Source organism: Haliotis rufescens, unplaced genomic scaffold, assembly GCF_023055435.1.
Source record: "Haliotis rufescens isolate VD_foot unplaced genomic scaffold, xgHalRufe1.0.p SCAF_75, whole genome shotgun sequence".
Taxonomy (NCBI): domain Eukaryota; kingdom Metazoa; phylum Mollusca; class Gastropoda; order Lepetellida; family Haliotidae; genus Haliotis; species Haliotis rufescens.
Genome location: NW_025964367.1, coordinates 808,510 through 825,538, shown reverse-complemented (window position 1 = coordinate 825,538; position 17,029 = coordinate 808,510). Strand labels below are relative to the sequence as shown.

The following is a 17,029-nucleotide window of genomic DNA, read 5'->3' as shown; positions in this document are numbered from 1 at the left end:
AACGCTTAGTCTCTGAAAATATAGTATTTGGATGGAAATAAGCAACTACAGTTAAATTGAAAAGGAGCCCCAGCGCGTTTGGAGATTCAGAACCTGTGGAAATTCTAGACTTGCTTCATTTGGGTTATAACATTACAATGAAGGCTTGGAGGAAGGGGAAATAATATGGTTCAGGCTCTGGACCAATAGCTTTGTAATGTGGGTCACATGTAGGGCAATGTTATTCCAATAATGTACAGCTGCTGAACAAAAGTTTGTTACATTGCTATGTTTACATGGCTATGAAGACTTTATACACATATTACAAGGTTATTAATACTTTTATTGTAGCGCTATTTGGTATCAGAAGAAAGTACATTCAATAAGGAGTATTACCCCCTTTTGCTTTTCGTAGTGCCTTTATTCGTTTAGGCATCGATTCCAAGAGACCACGACAGGTATCTTTTGAGACAGAATACCAAAATTTCTTTACCAAATTCCAGAGCTCCTTGCTTGATGTAGGCATTTCCCTAGCAACTCTCTTGCCAATAATGTCCCAGAGAGTCTCAATAGGGCTCATGTCAGGGGAATTACCAGGCCATTCCAATAATGGTATGTTTCTGGCAGCCAAAAACACACGAGTGCTCTTGGAAAAATGGGCAGGGGCTTTATCTTGCTGAAATAGGAATGTTTTACTCGGAAATACAAGGCATTCACACTGTGTTTTGAGGTCATTGATGATCTCAGTCTGATATTTCTGGGAATTAAGAGTACCATGCACCTTTTTAAGAATACCGGTACTATTTGCTGACATGAGTCCCCAAACATGAACCTGGGGTGGGTGTTTTACGGTCACCTGTGAACAATAACTGCGGTATCTCTCATTTTGGAGACGCCTTACTTTCATCCTACGCCTATTACTAAAACATCTGAAAATAGATTCATCGGAGAAAAGTACACGGTTCCAATCTGCCACTCTGAAATGTGCGTGTGCTCTTGCCCAGTCCCGTCTCAGTTTTCTCTGCCTTGCATTCAGAAGGGGTTTTCTACAAGGGACGTAACATTTCAACCCAAATTGTTGTAGACGTCTTGAGATTGTCATGTGACTGATCCGCAAACCAACACTTTTCCGCACAATACCCCTCAAAATGTTGAGAGTTGAGAATCTGTTTATCATACACTGTTTGCGTATCAATCTGTCTTCTCTTTCTGTTGTGCATCTTGGTCTGCCAGACCTGGGTGCATCAATAACATCTCCTGTGGCATCAAATTTTTTCATCAACTTTATCATACCATGTATTGTGACACTGCAATTGTATTTTTCGGCCATCACTTTCTGAACTTCCTTCCATTTCAGTCCAGTGTGCCTGAGGGTGACAATCCGGGTTCTTTCACTAAAAGTTAAATTTCTTTGCTTTGTCATATTTGCGGCAGCAGATATTGAAAAAATCCGTTATCTAAGACAATTCTGCAAAAGAAAACAGATAAAATCTTTTTTGGTAATGCCAATTTTTAATGGCACCGGACATCAAGTCATGAAACCCTTTGTACAGTGTAGGAATTTTGTAAGTATCTTTATATTAGATTCCAAATTGAGTATATTACATTTAAAAGCAATTAATGTTTCGAATAATTATGCAGTTTAGTTGTTTCTTAAACATTAGAAAGTACATGTTCAAAAAGAATGTACTCACCGAGACAGACTGGCGATACCTGTAGAAATTACCTCCGCAACTTGAGCAGTAATTGTAATGCATCCATAATCTAACTCAATGTTCTGCATAATACCAACATTTGTTTTGCCTTATTTGCATGAAAAATGTGTGGACTATCTTATTTTGACAAGAAAGGACCATCTTTCATACTTTTGGGGGAAACGAATGCAACAACTGTTACGAAATTTGTGAATGTAACAAACTTTTGTTCAGCAGCTGTACTCATGTACACACTTTACACAGCAGTATTGCTCAAACTGCATATACCTTGAGATTTACATAGGCGCCTGGGTTTAGTTGGGTCTCGAGTACTTGGCTGTGCTCTGAGACGGACAGAAGAATCGTGACAGTACTTTATAGGGATACCCAGACACAGTTACTGCGCCTCGCCATTTGTTCTCACAAACGTACATTTTAATCCCGCGAAACTACTATGACTCGTCCTTCATGTCAGAAGAAAGTCTTTGAGAATTCATACAAGAGAATTTCAATAACAACAACACACACGTCACTGTATATAAATCAATCATTTTGATACCTACAAGTGTGTGTGCGCGCGTGTGTGTGTGGTGTGTGTGTGGTGTGTGTCGGAATTTACTGCTTAACACCTATAAATAATGTCAATAATCTGGACCAGGCAACCCAGTGTTCGATACTGTGGGCAACGACCAAAGCCATTCTTGTAGGAAGAGACGCAATCACCATCCTGACCGAGCCTGGCCACCCAATCCACCTAGTCGCCTCGCACGCGTGTTAGGGACTTATAATAGCACGGAATCCCCACAGGGCGAATTCCAATAAACCAAGTACAATTCAAATATAGTTAACAAAATTTATTTCATGGTAACATTAACAATTGCTTTATTATTTATGATGCAAATAAAGGCATGTAAGGGTGACATTCAAAATTTCATCGTTGTATTGTATGTATAAAAATAAATATAAATGTATGATCAATGATGCAAGAGACATGAAGCTTTGTTAAATATATATATCATGTCACACAAATGTCAGAAACAACAGAAAACAACAGAAAGAAAAATGTTATTGCCATGTTAACAGTCACTATCATGAAAGACTTGCATACAAACAAATAACTATTCCAAGATCAATATCAATATCAACATATATTCTTCCACCTCAGGACACATAAACATATATCAATGAGCAATGCTAAGTACTTATGATATCACAGTAGTAAAAACAATAACAACCAAAATAAATAAACGAGTACATGTGAATTTACAAGACTCAGATACCACAGAACTATAACAATCGATCAATACACATAGGGTAAAATGCTATTTTGGCACAAATGTGATCTAAATGTAAACATTTTCATGTTCTACAAGTCCAGCAACAAACACATTTTTTGAAGTGTAAGATCAATGACAACATAAATTGGATAATTTCATCTTTGACTTGAATTTGTGAGAACTTCGGGTGATTCAAAGTGTCCATTAAAAATAATGTGTCCTTGAAAAAGCACCAGGGGTGTAAATATTCCCCTGTGCTGGTCCTCAACGATTAGAGCACTTTCATCACCACACTTCATGTCATTGACTCATTAGGACCGACCATTTGATATTAATTAATTAGAACTATGAGCCAAATATATTTGTTCTGAAAACACATTGCAACAATGCAATTTTTGAGGCAGACAATTACCTTTTCCCCAACAATATGAAGCATGATTATTTTTTTAAGAAGTTTCGTGGACAGATTCTGTTTTTCGATACAATCTCAGCATTACTTCTGCACGTATGTGTTCAGTTCAGTCCATGAATAAGTGTCCCGGGCCCAAGAGAACAAGACAAGACGAAACAATTGTGTCTAGAAGTAGCTCCTGACACACCCTGTAATGGGCGTCCGGCAGATCGGACAGTCGGACATGGCCATAGAGCAGGGACCACAACACGCCAGGTGACCACATGGCAGGAACGTCACCCTCAGCTGATTCTCCATACAGACTTTACACAGATACCGCTCTCTCATGTGAACATTCTCGTCTTGAACCGTTCTCATGAGGTCAACATTTTGTGTCATATCCGATGGTGTTTGACTTGAAATCTGGTTCCTGTCAGATGTTGAATGACTGTTGATGTCTTCATGGCGTAATTTACGTCTGTTTGGCGTTGTACTTCCGGTGCCATATGCGTTATTTGTTGTAATTCCTGTTCTTTCTCCTATTTCAAGAACAGCAATGGCGAGCTCTTGTGCGGAAACTGAATCACAACATCGTTCTGTGTGCCACTTGTGTACAACAGTTCTCACGAGGTCTGACGTAAATCCCATCTGGAGAACGGCCTGAACAGCATCACTCATCATGAGTTGTGTTACTTCGTCAACTTCCGATTCAGAAGAATGTAATTTAAAGATAGTTTCCGTCTTGTTCCCAGTACTGAAAATATACAAAATATATATTATATTACAAAATATCAGATCTAACATTTCCAATTAATGGGTCATCTTTTATTTAATATTTATAATGAATTATATATATTTACAAATAAATAGCAAATAAATAATTACGATATCGATGTTTGTAATAAATCATGCATATAATTTGATGTATATCAACATACCTCTTGTGTGGGTGGCTCTGAAGGTCATCGGTATCGTTCCCTTTACACAGCTTTACATAGGGGCAAGTCGGGAAACACTTTGCACGCTCAATCCAGGGGTCGTCTCCACAGGCCCAGTTGTATACTTTCCCTCGACAATAGGCACACATCACACGGTCTGGCTTCTCCTCGCATGGTGTATGGTAGAACCCTGCTCGTGCAAGGGCTTCCGGGGTTTGAGACACATTTCGCGGCCATCTTGAAAATGATTTTAACCTGTTGGCCTCTCGTGTATAGTCACAGGAGCCTGTAGTCTGGGTAGCTTCTTGGGTTGCCTGTGGAACAGATGTCCAGGTCTGGACTTTTTCTTCTATCGGTATGTTACCAACATCATTCCCCTGAATGAAGTTACAGTGAGGAAAATGCGTCCTATGTTCTTGTAGGGGACTATCACCAGCTTGCCATTTTTTTAAAACACCAAAACAAAAGGGGCACTCAACCCTATCCTCTCTTCCTGTGTAATACAATCCAGCTTTAGCCAAACTAGCTGGACTCTGGGTTGCCCATGTTGGCCAGTATTTGAACGAGTTTAGTCTATTTATTTCTGATTCCATGCGAGATGCCTCCGCCATTGCTCGGGAGGCTTCATTAAGATAGCTTATATGGTGTAAGGCACAAGCAGGAGCATATATATACCCTTGATGGATTTCACAAGGCCTTGAAATCACAGCAGTCATCTTTGCTTAGTAAATGCTATATAAAGTGATATTTGTAACCGCACGACCTGTAGCTGATTGATTTTGTCACTCAATCGACTGCCTATATAGGCGAGGATAAAGCGTGTTTACCCAATGCTATAAATAGACGATCGACGTCACACTGGAGTTTCCGCTATTTATTACAAAATACCAGCTCTTGATACACTATTCGTAATTACTTCAAGATCATGTGTTTTTGTCAAAGAAATAGCACCGTAAAAACACCCACAATATCACTTTGATAATCAGTGTCAGCGATAACCTACAAATAGCGATTGTCTGTTGCAGACAGATCGCTCGGCTTCATGTCGCTATTTATAGCATATATGAATGAACCTTCATGTCCATGTATGTATGCTTAATTCTGGTGAATGGATTAGCGTAACTAGTAGTGGGCTGTTATATTGATAGTATCGTACCGATGTCAGTTGAAAATGATACTTGGAAACCCTCATGAGACACATGTTGGTTGTAGATCTACCTATACATCGTCAATGTGACCTAGTGATAGTCCAACGTGTCAACGTGTCGTGTCAATGAATGTGCAACATGGGTCTGTGACGTAATGATTGTGAAACACACCGGTGCAGTCCGTCCACATATAATATCTTCGCATTCCGGGGGGGCACGGGCGGCCCAGTCGTGTAAGGCGTTAAACCCAACTCACTCACTCACTATTCGCATTCCACGTCTCACCAAAACTGTTACATCATTTGTTACATGAACATGTGTTCCAATGTGTTCCAATGCTCCTGGAGTGTAAAGCACATTTGGAATAGTCTCCCTATAATAGATATTCTTTTTCTAAATGTAAGCAATGGACCAATTTATCCGTCAAAGAAAACCAAATAAATTTCAAACATTTAAATTTATTTGAAATATGTCAACACAGTATAAATATTGCCATTTTTAATGCACGTTGTTTGGATCGATAACATCATACATACACGTACGTCTTCAAACTTTGAATATTTACAAGAATTCTAATGATCTCAGTGACAAAAAACAAAATTTGAATATATGGTAAGGCATATACTTCCATATATGATTAGTCTAGTATTACGAATAGACAGTCATGGCGGTTGGGATGCGTACTGAATATATATGTGACCGAATTCATTTTTTTAGTTTCATGTAGAAAACGTATAATCGAGGATAGAAGAGGCCCTATTACGCTGAGATGGGAATAAACAATACCCGTTTACTTCCTTGATCTAACAGATCATATGTACCCGAAGTCGCACTTAACGAAATCTGCTCCTCGGTTTTGCAAATTAAAATCGAAGCTGTGTCTGACCTGCAAATATCTATACAATAGTATGCTTTGTAATCAATGAACGATGAAATGAACTGACGTCGATGTGTTTCAATCTTAATATGTTGTCTGCTAACCGTATAAAGGGAAGTAACTGCACCCAATAACGTTTGGCGAGACTATTGGTATAATTAGAGAAAGACTAATTTAATTAATCAGGAAATAATTAAATAGCTTCTAGTAACCTGCCATTACCCCCGGAGCGAATGAATCTAGATGATGTACCATTGTTTCATGTCCCGTAGTGTAAAGTAAGCATTACCCGTTATCGCGAGGTATATTAGGTTCGTGTGAAAGAATGTGAAACCAGTTTCTTTAAATTCAGCCAACCCATTGTCATAATACCATTACTGATTCTCCTCTATGTTTTACTTACCAACTCCCTTCCAGTGAATTATCCATCTGAGTGAGAGAGTGAGTATGGTTTTACGCCGCTTTTAGCAATATTCCAGCAATATCACGGCGGGGGACACCAGAAATGGGCTTCACACATTGTACCCATGTCGGGAATCGAACCCGGGTCTTCGGCGTGACGAGCGAACGCTTTAACCACTAGGCTACTCGACCGCCCCTATCCATCTGAACTAGAAACATAGATATATATCAAAGAAGAGACCAGTGAAACTGCCTCATCTGTTTCTTATTTAGATGCATGCATCCAGATTCATAGTGACAATGAGGAATCCCAGAACTGTATGACAAGCGGGATGTGTTCAACTTTGCAATGGTCCATTTTCTCTTTATGTCGAGCAATATACCAGCAGCAGCATCCTTGGTGTCTCCATTTCACAACTTTTCAGGTGCAATCGAGCATGCTCTTTGTACCCAGATTTCAAAGACCGTCATTCGACTATGGCTCAAAAACTTTTAATCAGGTTTACAATATCCACGGCCTTGCACCACATTTGTCAAAAGGGGGTATGGTGGACACGTTGAGGATATTTCCACATTTGACGCATAAGTGACCAAAGTTATGTCCGATTTCTCTATTTTGCCCCTATGTACCCGTGTTTGTTCAGGTGAACTTGCATGTGTTCGCATTGGTTTGGCCAGGGTATGCACATCTTTTCTGGAACACCCGGTATTAACCGACAGTAATTTACATACAATACATGCTTACATAGTCGAAATCGTACAACGGTGATGGCTTATGATTATGGAAGAGTTTGTTACTTGTGCTGAAATTTACACGTCAGATCATATATCGTAGCACTAGTTAAAGTTTGTGTCAGTAAGTCCGGACCGTTATGTCTGGCCATTGTAAGCAATACCTGCTTGTATGCAAAAGTCTGTTTGAACCTACTCAATACCAGGACTATTCGAGCAAACGACAACTATAATATGCAGAAACGTATGCATTTCGCAGGTTGGGTCACGCACTACGTACATACGTCACAAGGCTACGTTACAGAAATTCCTGTCATGATCGTGGATGGTGGCGAAGAGCTTAAGTTCCATTACTAATTATATTGCACAACAAACTGATAACGTTCCGAGTGTAAAGATGCATTAAGTAGGTAATAATGATCATACGACTCTTGCTCAAAAGTTGTTTAGCAACGTTACAACGTTCAAGGCGTCAGTGAAGCTTTCAAGGGTTGTTTGGTAGAACATTGGAGGACATTTCCTTTTTAGTGACAAAAAATGATGTCCGACGCACTGCCCTATTTTGACTTGTACCATACGTTCTCGTATTATTTCAGGTGCAATTGACTTGCCTTTGCGTGTGTTTGTGACGGGCTCACCTTTTCGCGAGCACGTGGTGTCTACAATGTTTGATAGTGATTCATAGGCACATGCTATAGTCCGAGTCGAGCAGTCGACTCTGCTTTTGGTAGAGATTTCTTATGTATACGGAAAGGGTTTTGTCGCTTTTATTTCACTTAAGTAGGTTTCGAAACGTTTCCACTGTAACATGTCGTCATGTTGAAGTAGAGGTTTTAAAAGCATGGTCCAGATGTGTGTACTTCTGTATGTTAAAGACACAGTTGCCATTATTGTCAACCAATTTTATGACATTATATATACAAACAAAACCAAATACTGCTAACACATCGCAGCAACACATATCTACTAAAAAACGTTAAAAACAAAAACAATTAAAAAGAACATGATTGTAAAATCACGTGAACAAGTATAACATAAAATGAATAATACATCAATACCCGTAACGAAACATCAAGGAACAAGATAACGAAAATCATTGTCATACACAATATCTATATCATATACGTAAGTCTTTGGATGAAATATACGAACGTATAACGAAAATGACAGTATGACCTTAACTTATCACAACAATATATTGCCATATACATCATATCTGATAACGCTGTATGATTAAACAAGTAAATGTGTGCTCATGTTGAAACCGTAGTTCGGCACATCTGTTATACATAGATATTCCTCACCAACACTCATTCTTTTCATATTGCAGTGTACGTGTCATCGTTAACAAGCTCAACACGTACATGCATATTCAAGTTTTGATGAAAAGTCACCTTGTGCTCCAGCATGTTGTCTCGGTTGCAATACATGACTTGACAATTGATCACACAACACAATGAAGACTAGAAGTAGCTCCTGACACACCCTGTAATGGGCGTCCGGCAGATCGGACAGTCGGACATGGCCATAGAGCAGGGACCACAACACGCCAGGTGACCACATGGCAGGAACGTCACCCTCAGCTGATTCTCCATACAGACTTTACACAGATACCGCTCTCTCATGTGAACATTCTCGTCTTGAACCGTTCTCACGAGGTCAACATTTTGTGTCATATCCGATAGTGTTTGACTTGAAATCTGGCCCCTGTCAGATGATGAATGACTTCCGGTGTCATTTACGTTGTTTGTTGTAATTCCTGTTCCTTCTCCTATTTCTAGAACAGCAATGGCGAGCTCTTGTGCGGAAACTGAATCACAACATCGTTCTGTGTGCCACTTGTGTACAACAGTTCTCACGAGATCTGACGTAAATCCCATCTTGAGAACAGCCTGAACAGCATCAGTCATCATGAGTTGCGTTACTTTGTCAACGGTTGTATTAACCTCGTCAGAAGAGTTTGATATCATGACTGCTTCCCCATTTTCTTTGCTGAAAATATTTATACATTTAAAATCAAATTGAGTGAAAAGTCTTATTCCAGTCTTTATTTTGGATCAGCATCTGTTAACGACACCATTACAAATATTTAAACTATATAACGTGTCGTTTATGCATGCAGTCATACACTTATTCAGGGCCATGGACGCGAGGGAAAACAGATACATATTTTGACGTCATCACCCATCATAATATTTACATCGTGACTGCAAACATGCAAGTTTTATTTACATCGCAGGGAGGTGGGGTAGCCTAGTAGTTTAAGCGCTGGCTCGTCACGCCGAAGACCTGAGTTCGATTCCCCAAATGGGTTCAATGAGTGAAGCCCATTTTCCGATGTCCCCCGTCGTGATATTGCTGGAATATTGTTCAAAACGGCGTAAAACAATACTCACTCACTATTTACATCGTTCGTTGGCAGGGGTGTAATCAGGGTTCGAACAAGCATCAAGGTATGATTCCACTCTCAGCAGGAAAAGTTTCCATTACTGTTTCGAGTTCGACATGTATGTGTGTTGAACAATGTTGAAAATAGTGAGAGTGAGAGTGAGAGTGAGTTGGATTTAACGCCGCTTAAACATTATCAGTGTCATATGGGAGGAGAAAGTCTTAGACGCGTACTACCCTGGTGAAACCCACGGGCACGTTTAGGTTGGTGCCAAATCTAGAAATATATACAGGAAAACAAGCTGTGAGTAATGTTATATATCAACCTACCTTGTGGCACCGTTCTGTTGGCACAGTAGATCATTGATGACATCTTCCCCAATACACAGCTTTATATAGGGGCAAGTCGGGAAACACTTTGCATGCTCAATCCAGGGGTCGTCTCCACAGGCCCAGTTGTATACTTTCCCTCGACAATAACCACACTTCACGCGGTCTGGCTTCTCCTCGCATGGTATATGGTAGAACCCTGCTCGCGCAAGGGCTTCCGGGGTTTGAGACACATTTCGCGGCCATCTTGAAAATGATTTAAGTCTCAATTCCTCTCGTGTATAGTCACAGCCGCCTTCAACCCCTTGGGTTTGGGCAGATCTACGAGAAACAGGTGTGTTCTGTACACTTTCTGCTATAGGTATGTTACCATCATCATCCCCCTGGATGAATTTACAGTAAGGAAAATGCTTCATATGTTCCAATAAAGGAAGATCATTTGTGTGCCATTGTTTTAAAATACCAAAACAAAAGGGGCACTCGACCCGATCACCTGTTCCTGTGTAATAGAATCCAGCTTGGGCTAAAATTGCAGGATTTTGGGTCGCCCACACTGGCCAGAGTTTGAATGAGTTTAGTCTCTTTACCTCTGATTTCATTATAGCTTGATGTGCCATTGCTTGGCAGTCGTCATCAAGACAGTCGCTTCTATCGGGACCGCTGGTCGGTGTTAAAGCATACCCCGAGTGGAGTCCACACGATCTTGCCATAACAGCTGTCATTTTGCTTATTCAGTAAGTGAATTGATTCCCATTCAGTTCACACGAGTTGTAAGCCTCACTGTAACACTTCGCTTATATGTCCTATTTTGAAGTTATTTATAGACGAATAGGAAGTCCTCTAGTTTCGTCATCAACATAAAATCCAGGGGAACTCCGAAATTCCCGTTTCACTCCCGTGAATATATTTATGGTTACAATTAATATCTATAATACGGAAAATGTTACCACACATTTTCAGTTATCAGTAGTAATTAATGTCGGCATAAGCACGTGACCTTATAAGACAATATACGAGTCCCGAGATCGTCTTCCGTGTACTATATTCATACGTGGGTGACACTGTTAAAAGGCCAGTCACTGTGTCTACAGCGGAGTCACTATCCTTTACAATATGTGTATTTAAGTCGTATGCGGTTCTATTTTGGAGTAGGTAGGTGTATCAGCAACGTCATCTAGTGAAGGGTGTTCCGCAATCAGCAGGATGTAAGATTATTTTATTTACTATATCGAACGCGGCACACATGTGTAGTTTGGGGGATATCCCCGTGCGATGTTCTGTCTGCTCACTAGTAAGATAAGACAGTTGAATTAACAACGAGAGCTGTTTTGGATAATACATTATACATGGAATTCGTATGTGTATTTACTGTAAATGTAAATCTAGACCAGGTATTGCATTAAATTCACTCCTTAAAATTAGGGGTGAAGGTAAGGTGGAATGGGGTTTAACGTCGCGTCGTAGATTATTGCACGTATATAGCATGTACGTGTGTGTGTTTGTGTGGCTGCTTGTACTAGTCCGGACTGATGCCGATCTATAGTGCTAACCTACTGAGATACAATGCCGCATTTTAACATGAATTATCCCACTCAGACACAGTATACTGACTCTGAGCCGACCAGTCCTTGTTTTAGCCCTTAATGCCGAGCGCCAGAGCGCCAGAGCGCCAGAGCGCCAGACAGGGTAACAACAAGTACCATTTTGGCTGGGAATATGTATCACATCACTCGAGTTCATTTCAACCAATTAGAGGAAGATCTATTGTCTCGATAAAACTAAAATATTCATATTTATGACAAATAAATCTTTAACACTAATCGTCGTAATTATGTCACATTGTGAGTAATAACTACTGTATTAACGTAACAGACAAATAAATATATCTAAGAGATCCTCCCTCAGTTCCGCAATGTTGTTGAGAAGCCCATGCTATGTGGAAAGCCTTGTTGATAAGATCATGTGTTCCCTGTCGGATTTAAATATGTATGAATTGGAAGCTAAGAATCAACACGGCAGTGATTCTCATTGCCAACTAATACCTTTAGTGACAGCGGTATGGGATATACACTTATCAATGTACCATGAGACGTCATAAACCGCAACTGTAATTTTATCAACGAAGACACCAAGGTGACGTATAACACACTTCCTGTTGAAATATCCTTCCTGTTTTATTCACTGATATTTTAATAGAAATGTAACTTATTATTAAGCAGCTAAAAATTATTTTAAATTTACCAATTAATTAATAATCAGTTTTTAAATACACGCAACACCATGATTTCGACGTTAAAGGATATTTCTGAGGAGTGTATTTCCGTGAAAATCAAAATTTCTCACACAAAAGTATTGACTGTAGAATACTGTAAAATCTATCGCTGTTTTCTTGCGTCTTATTAGAAGCCAATCTGTCTTTAATGCTCTGTTCCTATATTTACTAAGGCCGATCAAACATGGTTAACAGTAGATGATATTTGTTCTAGTATATGAGATGGTGTTTCACATTGATTTACGATCGAAGACTCTTTTGACATTGTAACTGACTTCACCTTATGCGCAAGCTGTCGGAGTTTGTTAAGTTTTGTCTTAAATACGGTATGGTCTTAAAGGTACCGTTGATGTTTGTTAAGTGTTGTCTTAAATACGGTATGGTCTTAAAGGTACCGATGATGTTTGTTAAGTGTTGTCTTAAATACGGTATGGTCTTAAAGGTACCGATGATGTTTGTTAAGTGTTGTCTTAAATACGGTATGGTCTTAAAGGTACAGTCTCATCGGTGTAGTGGACAGGACGTGTGCCCGGAATAAGTCCAAACTGGCACAAACAGCCATACACACACGTGCAAGCACGTCATATTGTAACCACTAATTTTAGTTCGTAATAACCGTAGTTCGTTATAAGCATATATACAGCATATAAACAACAAATGGCCGGGACTAAAATACGTTCGTCATATCTGTCAGTTCGTTATAAGCGTGTTCGTTATAAACGTAGTACTGTACGTGCAATAACGTGACGTAAGTCCCATTTGACCTACCCTTGAGTACCTTACCTTGTTTTGTCGTTCTGCCGAGAACACAAAGTTTGTGTGTTGGTTGTATTCTCAACTAACTGATGTATATTACATGTATTATAACTTTAGTACGAAACGTAACGCTAGTAATTGATTGTGCGTGTGTTGCCTAATTTGGCTTTTAAACTAAACAGTAAACCAGAGAGGGGCACTTATAGAAAGGGCTTTACACATTGTCACAACCATTATACACTTCGTGGTTCAACTGATACATCGTCAGTAGTCACACAGAAGAAAACCGTAATGCAGCTTCCTTCCTCTTCCGTCATGAGTGTGACGGAGATCCGGGCAAAGCAGGATGCTGTTTTTTCACTCCCACTAACATTTGTCAACAACGTCCGTGTGTGTGTGTGTGTGTGTGAGAGAGAGAGAGAGAGAGAGAGAGAGAGAGAGAGAGAGAGAGAGAGAGAGAGGGAGAGCGAGAGACTGAGAAAGGGGAGACAGGAAGAGAGCGGGAGTGAGAGAGAGAGAGAGAAAGAATTATAGATAGAACGAGAGATATAGAGAGAAGTGACAGAGACACAGAGAGAGGTGAAAGAGAGAAAGAAAGAGAGAGAGAGAGAGAGAGATTATGATATAATTAATATAATTGTACAATGGATAATGCTATTAGCTGAGATTACTTATGATCAAGAAAACATTTTTGTTAACGCATACCGTTGTGTAAATCGAATGTTACATCACAGTAAATAAAGAGAGAGAGAGAGAGAGAGAGAGAGAGGGAGAGAGAGAGACGGAGAGACGGGGACAGACAGATCGAAAGGGAGAAGGTGAAAGAGAGAGTCAGAGATAGAAAGACAGAACCAGAGAGAGGAGGCAGACAATAAGAGGTGAAAGAGAGAGAGATTGAGAGAGGGGGGAGTGATTCAAAAGCATACGTCTTGGAGACAAGTAATTACTTACTTAAAGGAGGGGATGGGTCCTTAGACGATTATCTGATCTTACCTATTATAAGTATATAACTACTATACATCCATGGACGTATCATTTAGTACAGCTGTAGAGCAAGGCTATGGGCGGCCCTATCACACAGAGTGCTCTACTCAGAATCAACCGTCTCGCGGTAAATGTGGGTCACATCAATACAGGCGAAGACACTCGGGTCCGACAGACACCTGCTGCGTTCGTGGAAAGAAGGGAGGTAACTCATGCGGCCCTCTGCGTGTTGTACGGGTTGACAATTAGAATGGGTCCACATGAGCAACACCGATATAATATAAGCTTCAATAATCTATAGTGAGTTGAATTGTCTCAATCTTCTTCATGAAGATGATCCGTTTGTTTATAGACTGTTGCTTCAACTCTTAAACGGGTTCGGTATTTAAGGCCCCATGGCCTATTGTAACGGTAACATTTCAGTTTCATTTGTTTAGTCACCTGATATACATAAAACTATCTGACAGAGATATATGCTAACAATATGACACATGAGCGTATAAAATCAAAGCTTAAGTTCTATATAAGACTGATCATTAACTTCTTGATCTTTATGTATATTGTTAAACTTCGGAATATACTTTTCTCTAAGATGTTCATACTTATCACATACTAATAAAACAAATAAAATTCGTCCTCAATCTCTCCTAATGGGCAATTTTCTCAGAAACTCATTTCAACTCTCATTTACATCGAAAATGAAAATAAAGCCTTAACAAGCGAATTATCATCTAACGTACTTACATGTTTCTCTGGTTCTATATGGACTGTCTAGTGTTAGGGGTACGATCCTCGGCCGTCTCACACCAAAAGAAGTTAAAAGGTAGAACTTGTTGTTACCCTGCTTGGCGCTCGGCATTAAGAGCTGAAACAAGGGTTTGTCGACTGGGAGTCAGTGTTCTGTGTCGGAGTGGGGCATTCGTGTTAAACTGTGGCATGGTATCTAATTGGGCTAGCATTACAATATCGGCATTAATCCGGACTAGTACAAGCAGCCACACACACGCACACACACACACACACACACACACACACACACACACGCACGCACGCACGCACGCACGCACGGACGCACACACACACACACACACACACGCACACACACACGTGCCTGCACATCGCAATATAAGTGCAATAATCTTGAACGCTACGTTAAACCCCATTTCACCTCACCTTACCTCTTGTTCTATAGCAGATTTGTTATCATTGGAATGGCTGTGACAGTTGTGACAATACCTTTGTCATGCGATGTCCTGTAACCTTTGTTTGATAAGAATTGTGTCCCCCACACCTTGTATTATAGGCGGTTGCGAAGCAAATACGGTGGTCTAGCAAGGACATTGAAACATTTTCGCAGTCAGTGTCCTTCTTATATAAAAAAGTGTTGTTACAGTATTACTCGTTTTCTTTTGGAATTCTACAAGTTTTTGTTTAATTTGCTTCAGCAAATGATTAGACATATACTCATCTACAAAACTACTGAAAAATAAAACAGAACTATGTGTCTTAAAAGAACGTAATGTCAAACAAAAAACAAATGAAAACATTTAATATAGATCATGAAATCTCTTGACAACCAAACACGAACACAGAAAACGTTGTGTATCATCCAAAACTTGCTCCCGTAGGAAATATGCCGTGGGGGATATCAAGCATCACGATGCTTTGCAGACCATTGTGACGGCAAGTCTCGGAGTTGTTCCACTTTTATCAACTCGTGTTGATATATTTGATATCTAAAGACACTCGAGTGAGCTTCTCTATATAGTCAAATCAGAAACAGAAAATAATGGAAACTCAAAATACACATTAAACTGAAAACTATCTTCAACGCTGTGAAAATAGCTGTTGATATTTTTCTTTATATTTTATGTTTGAAATTTATTTTTCGTGTTTCTCATATGATTTCGGTGCTTAAATGGCTTTTCTGTGTTTCATGTTTATTTGTCAAAATGTTTTGGCAATATATATGGTTTTCGTGCTATTTCCAATTTCCTTTTCTAAAAGATTTATGATAAACTAGTGTCCAAAAGAAACGATACCAACTTATTTTCAAAATTGTTTTTTACTAAGTGAATTGTCAAGTATGAAAACATGCCAATTCGTATTGTACATCCCAAACACAGCATAGTCGATAAAAAAATACCGGGAACACGTGATCACTTCCGGGGAAAAACGTAAATTTCGTGAAAGTGACATTTCCCTCTCTAGCATGTTCTGCACGTGCAGAAAAACTGTATAAAACGGCTGATCAGACACGTTGATATCACAGCAACAAAAAGAACACAAGATATGCCACGTTTGACAGCCATCGAGAGGGAGAGAGCCGTTGGAATGATCCAACAAGGAGCGTCACACGTCGACGTCGCCAGAAGGTTGGGCTGCGCACGCATCACTATCACCAGGTTGATGCAGCGGTTACGTCAGACAGGTCAGACGTCAGACAGGCCCAGGAGTGGAAGACCACGAGTAACCACGCTCCGTGAAGATCGTTACAACCGGGTATTACACCTGAGGAACCGCACCGTAACAGCGACGTCCAAGGCGGCTACAGCACTGGGACACAGGATCAGTCGACAGACCGTCTACAGGAGACTACGGCAGTATGGTATCCGGCCACGTCATCCCTACCGCGGACCGCTCCCGACGCCTCGACACCGGAACAACAGACTGATCTGGGCCAGGCGAGTTCGACGTTGGCAACGGAGGGACTGGGCACGTGTTATGTTCTCTGATGAGAGCGGATTCCTCATCTTCAGAAACGATGGACGGCAGCTTGTATACCGACGATTTGGTGAACGTTTGGCGCCTAACTGTATCCAACAGGTCCGGCCGTTTGGAGGTGGAGGGTTAATGGTTTG

General features: G+C 40.2%; 1 protein-coding gene across 1 annotated transcript; it reads right to left on the bottom strand.

Annotated features, from left to right (window-relative positions):
• Positions 1–2,519: 2,519 nt before the first annotated feature.
• LOC124138909 lies at positions 2,520–10,976 on the bottom strand. Its single transcript, XM_048388631.1, has 5 exons — positions 10,157–10,976; positions 8,903–9,430; positions 7,452–7,509; positions 4,280–4,995; positions 2,520–4,095 (listed from the first exon to the last, which is right to left on the bottom strand). The coding sequence occupies exons 1-5, from the start codon at positions 10,876–10,878 to the stop codon at positions 3,528–3,530; spliced, it is 2,592 nt and encodes an 863-aa protein (XP_048244588.1). The 5' UTR covers positions 10,879–10,976; the 3' UTR covers positions 2,520–3,527.
• Between the last annotated feature and the right edge of the window lie 6,053 nt (positions 10,977–17,029).

Coding starts and splice junctions, on each gene's coding strand:
- LOC124138909 (XM_048388631.1), bottom strand. CDS start 10,878: ATGACAGCTGTTATGGCAAGATCGTGTGGACTCCACTCGGGGTATGCT. Junction 9,431..10,156: donor CAACAGAACGGTGCCACAAG/GTAGGTTGATAT, acceptor AAATATTTTCAG/CAAAGAAAATGGGGAAGCAG. Junction 4,096..4,279: donor CAGAGCCACCCACACAAGAG/GTATGTTGATAT, acceptor GTATATTTTCAG/TACTGGGAACAAGACGGAAA.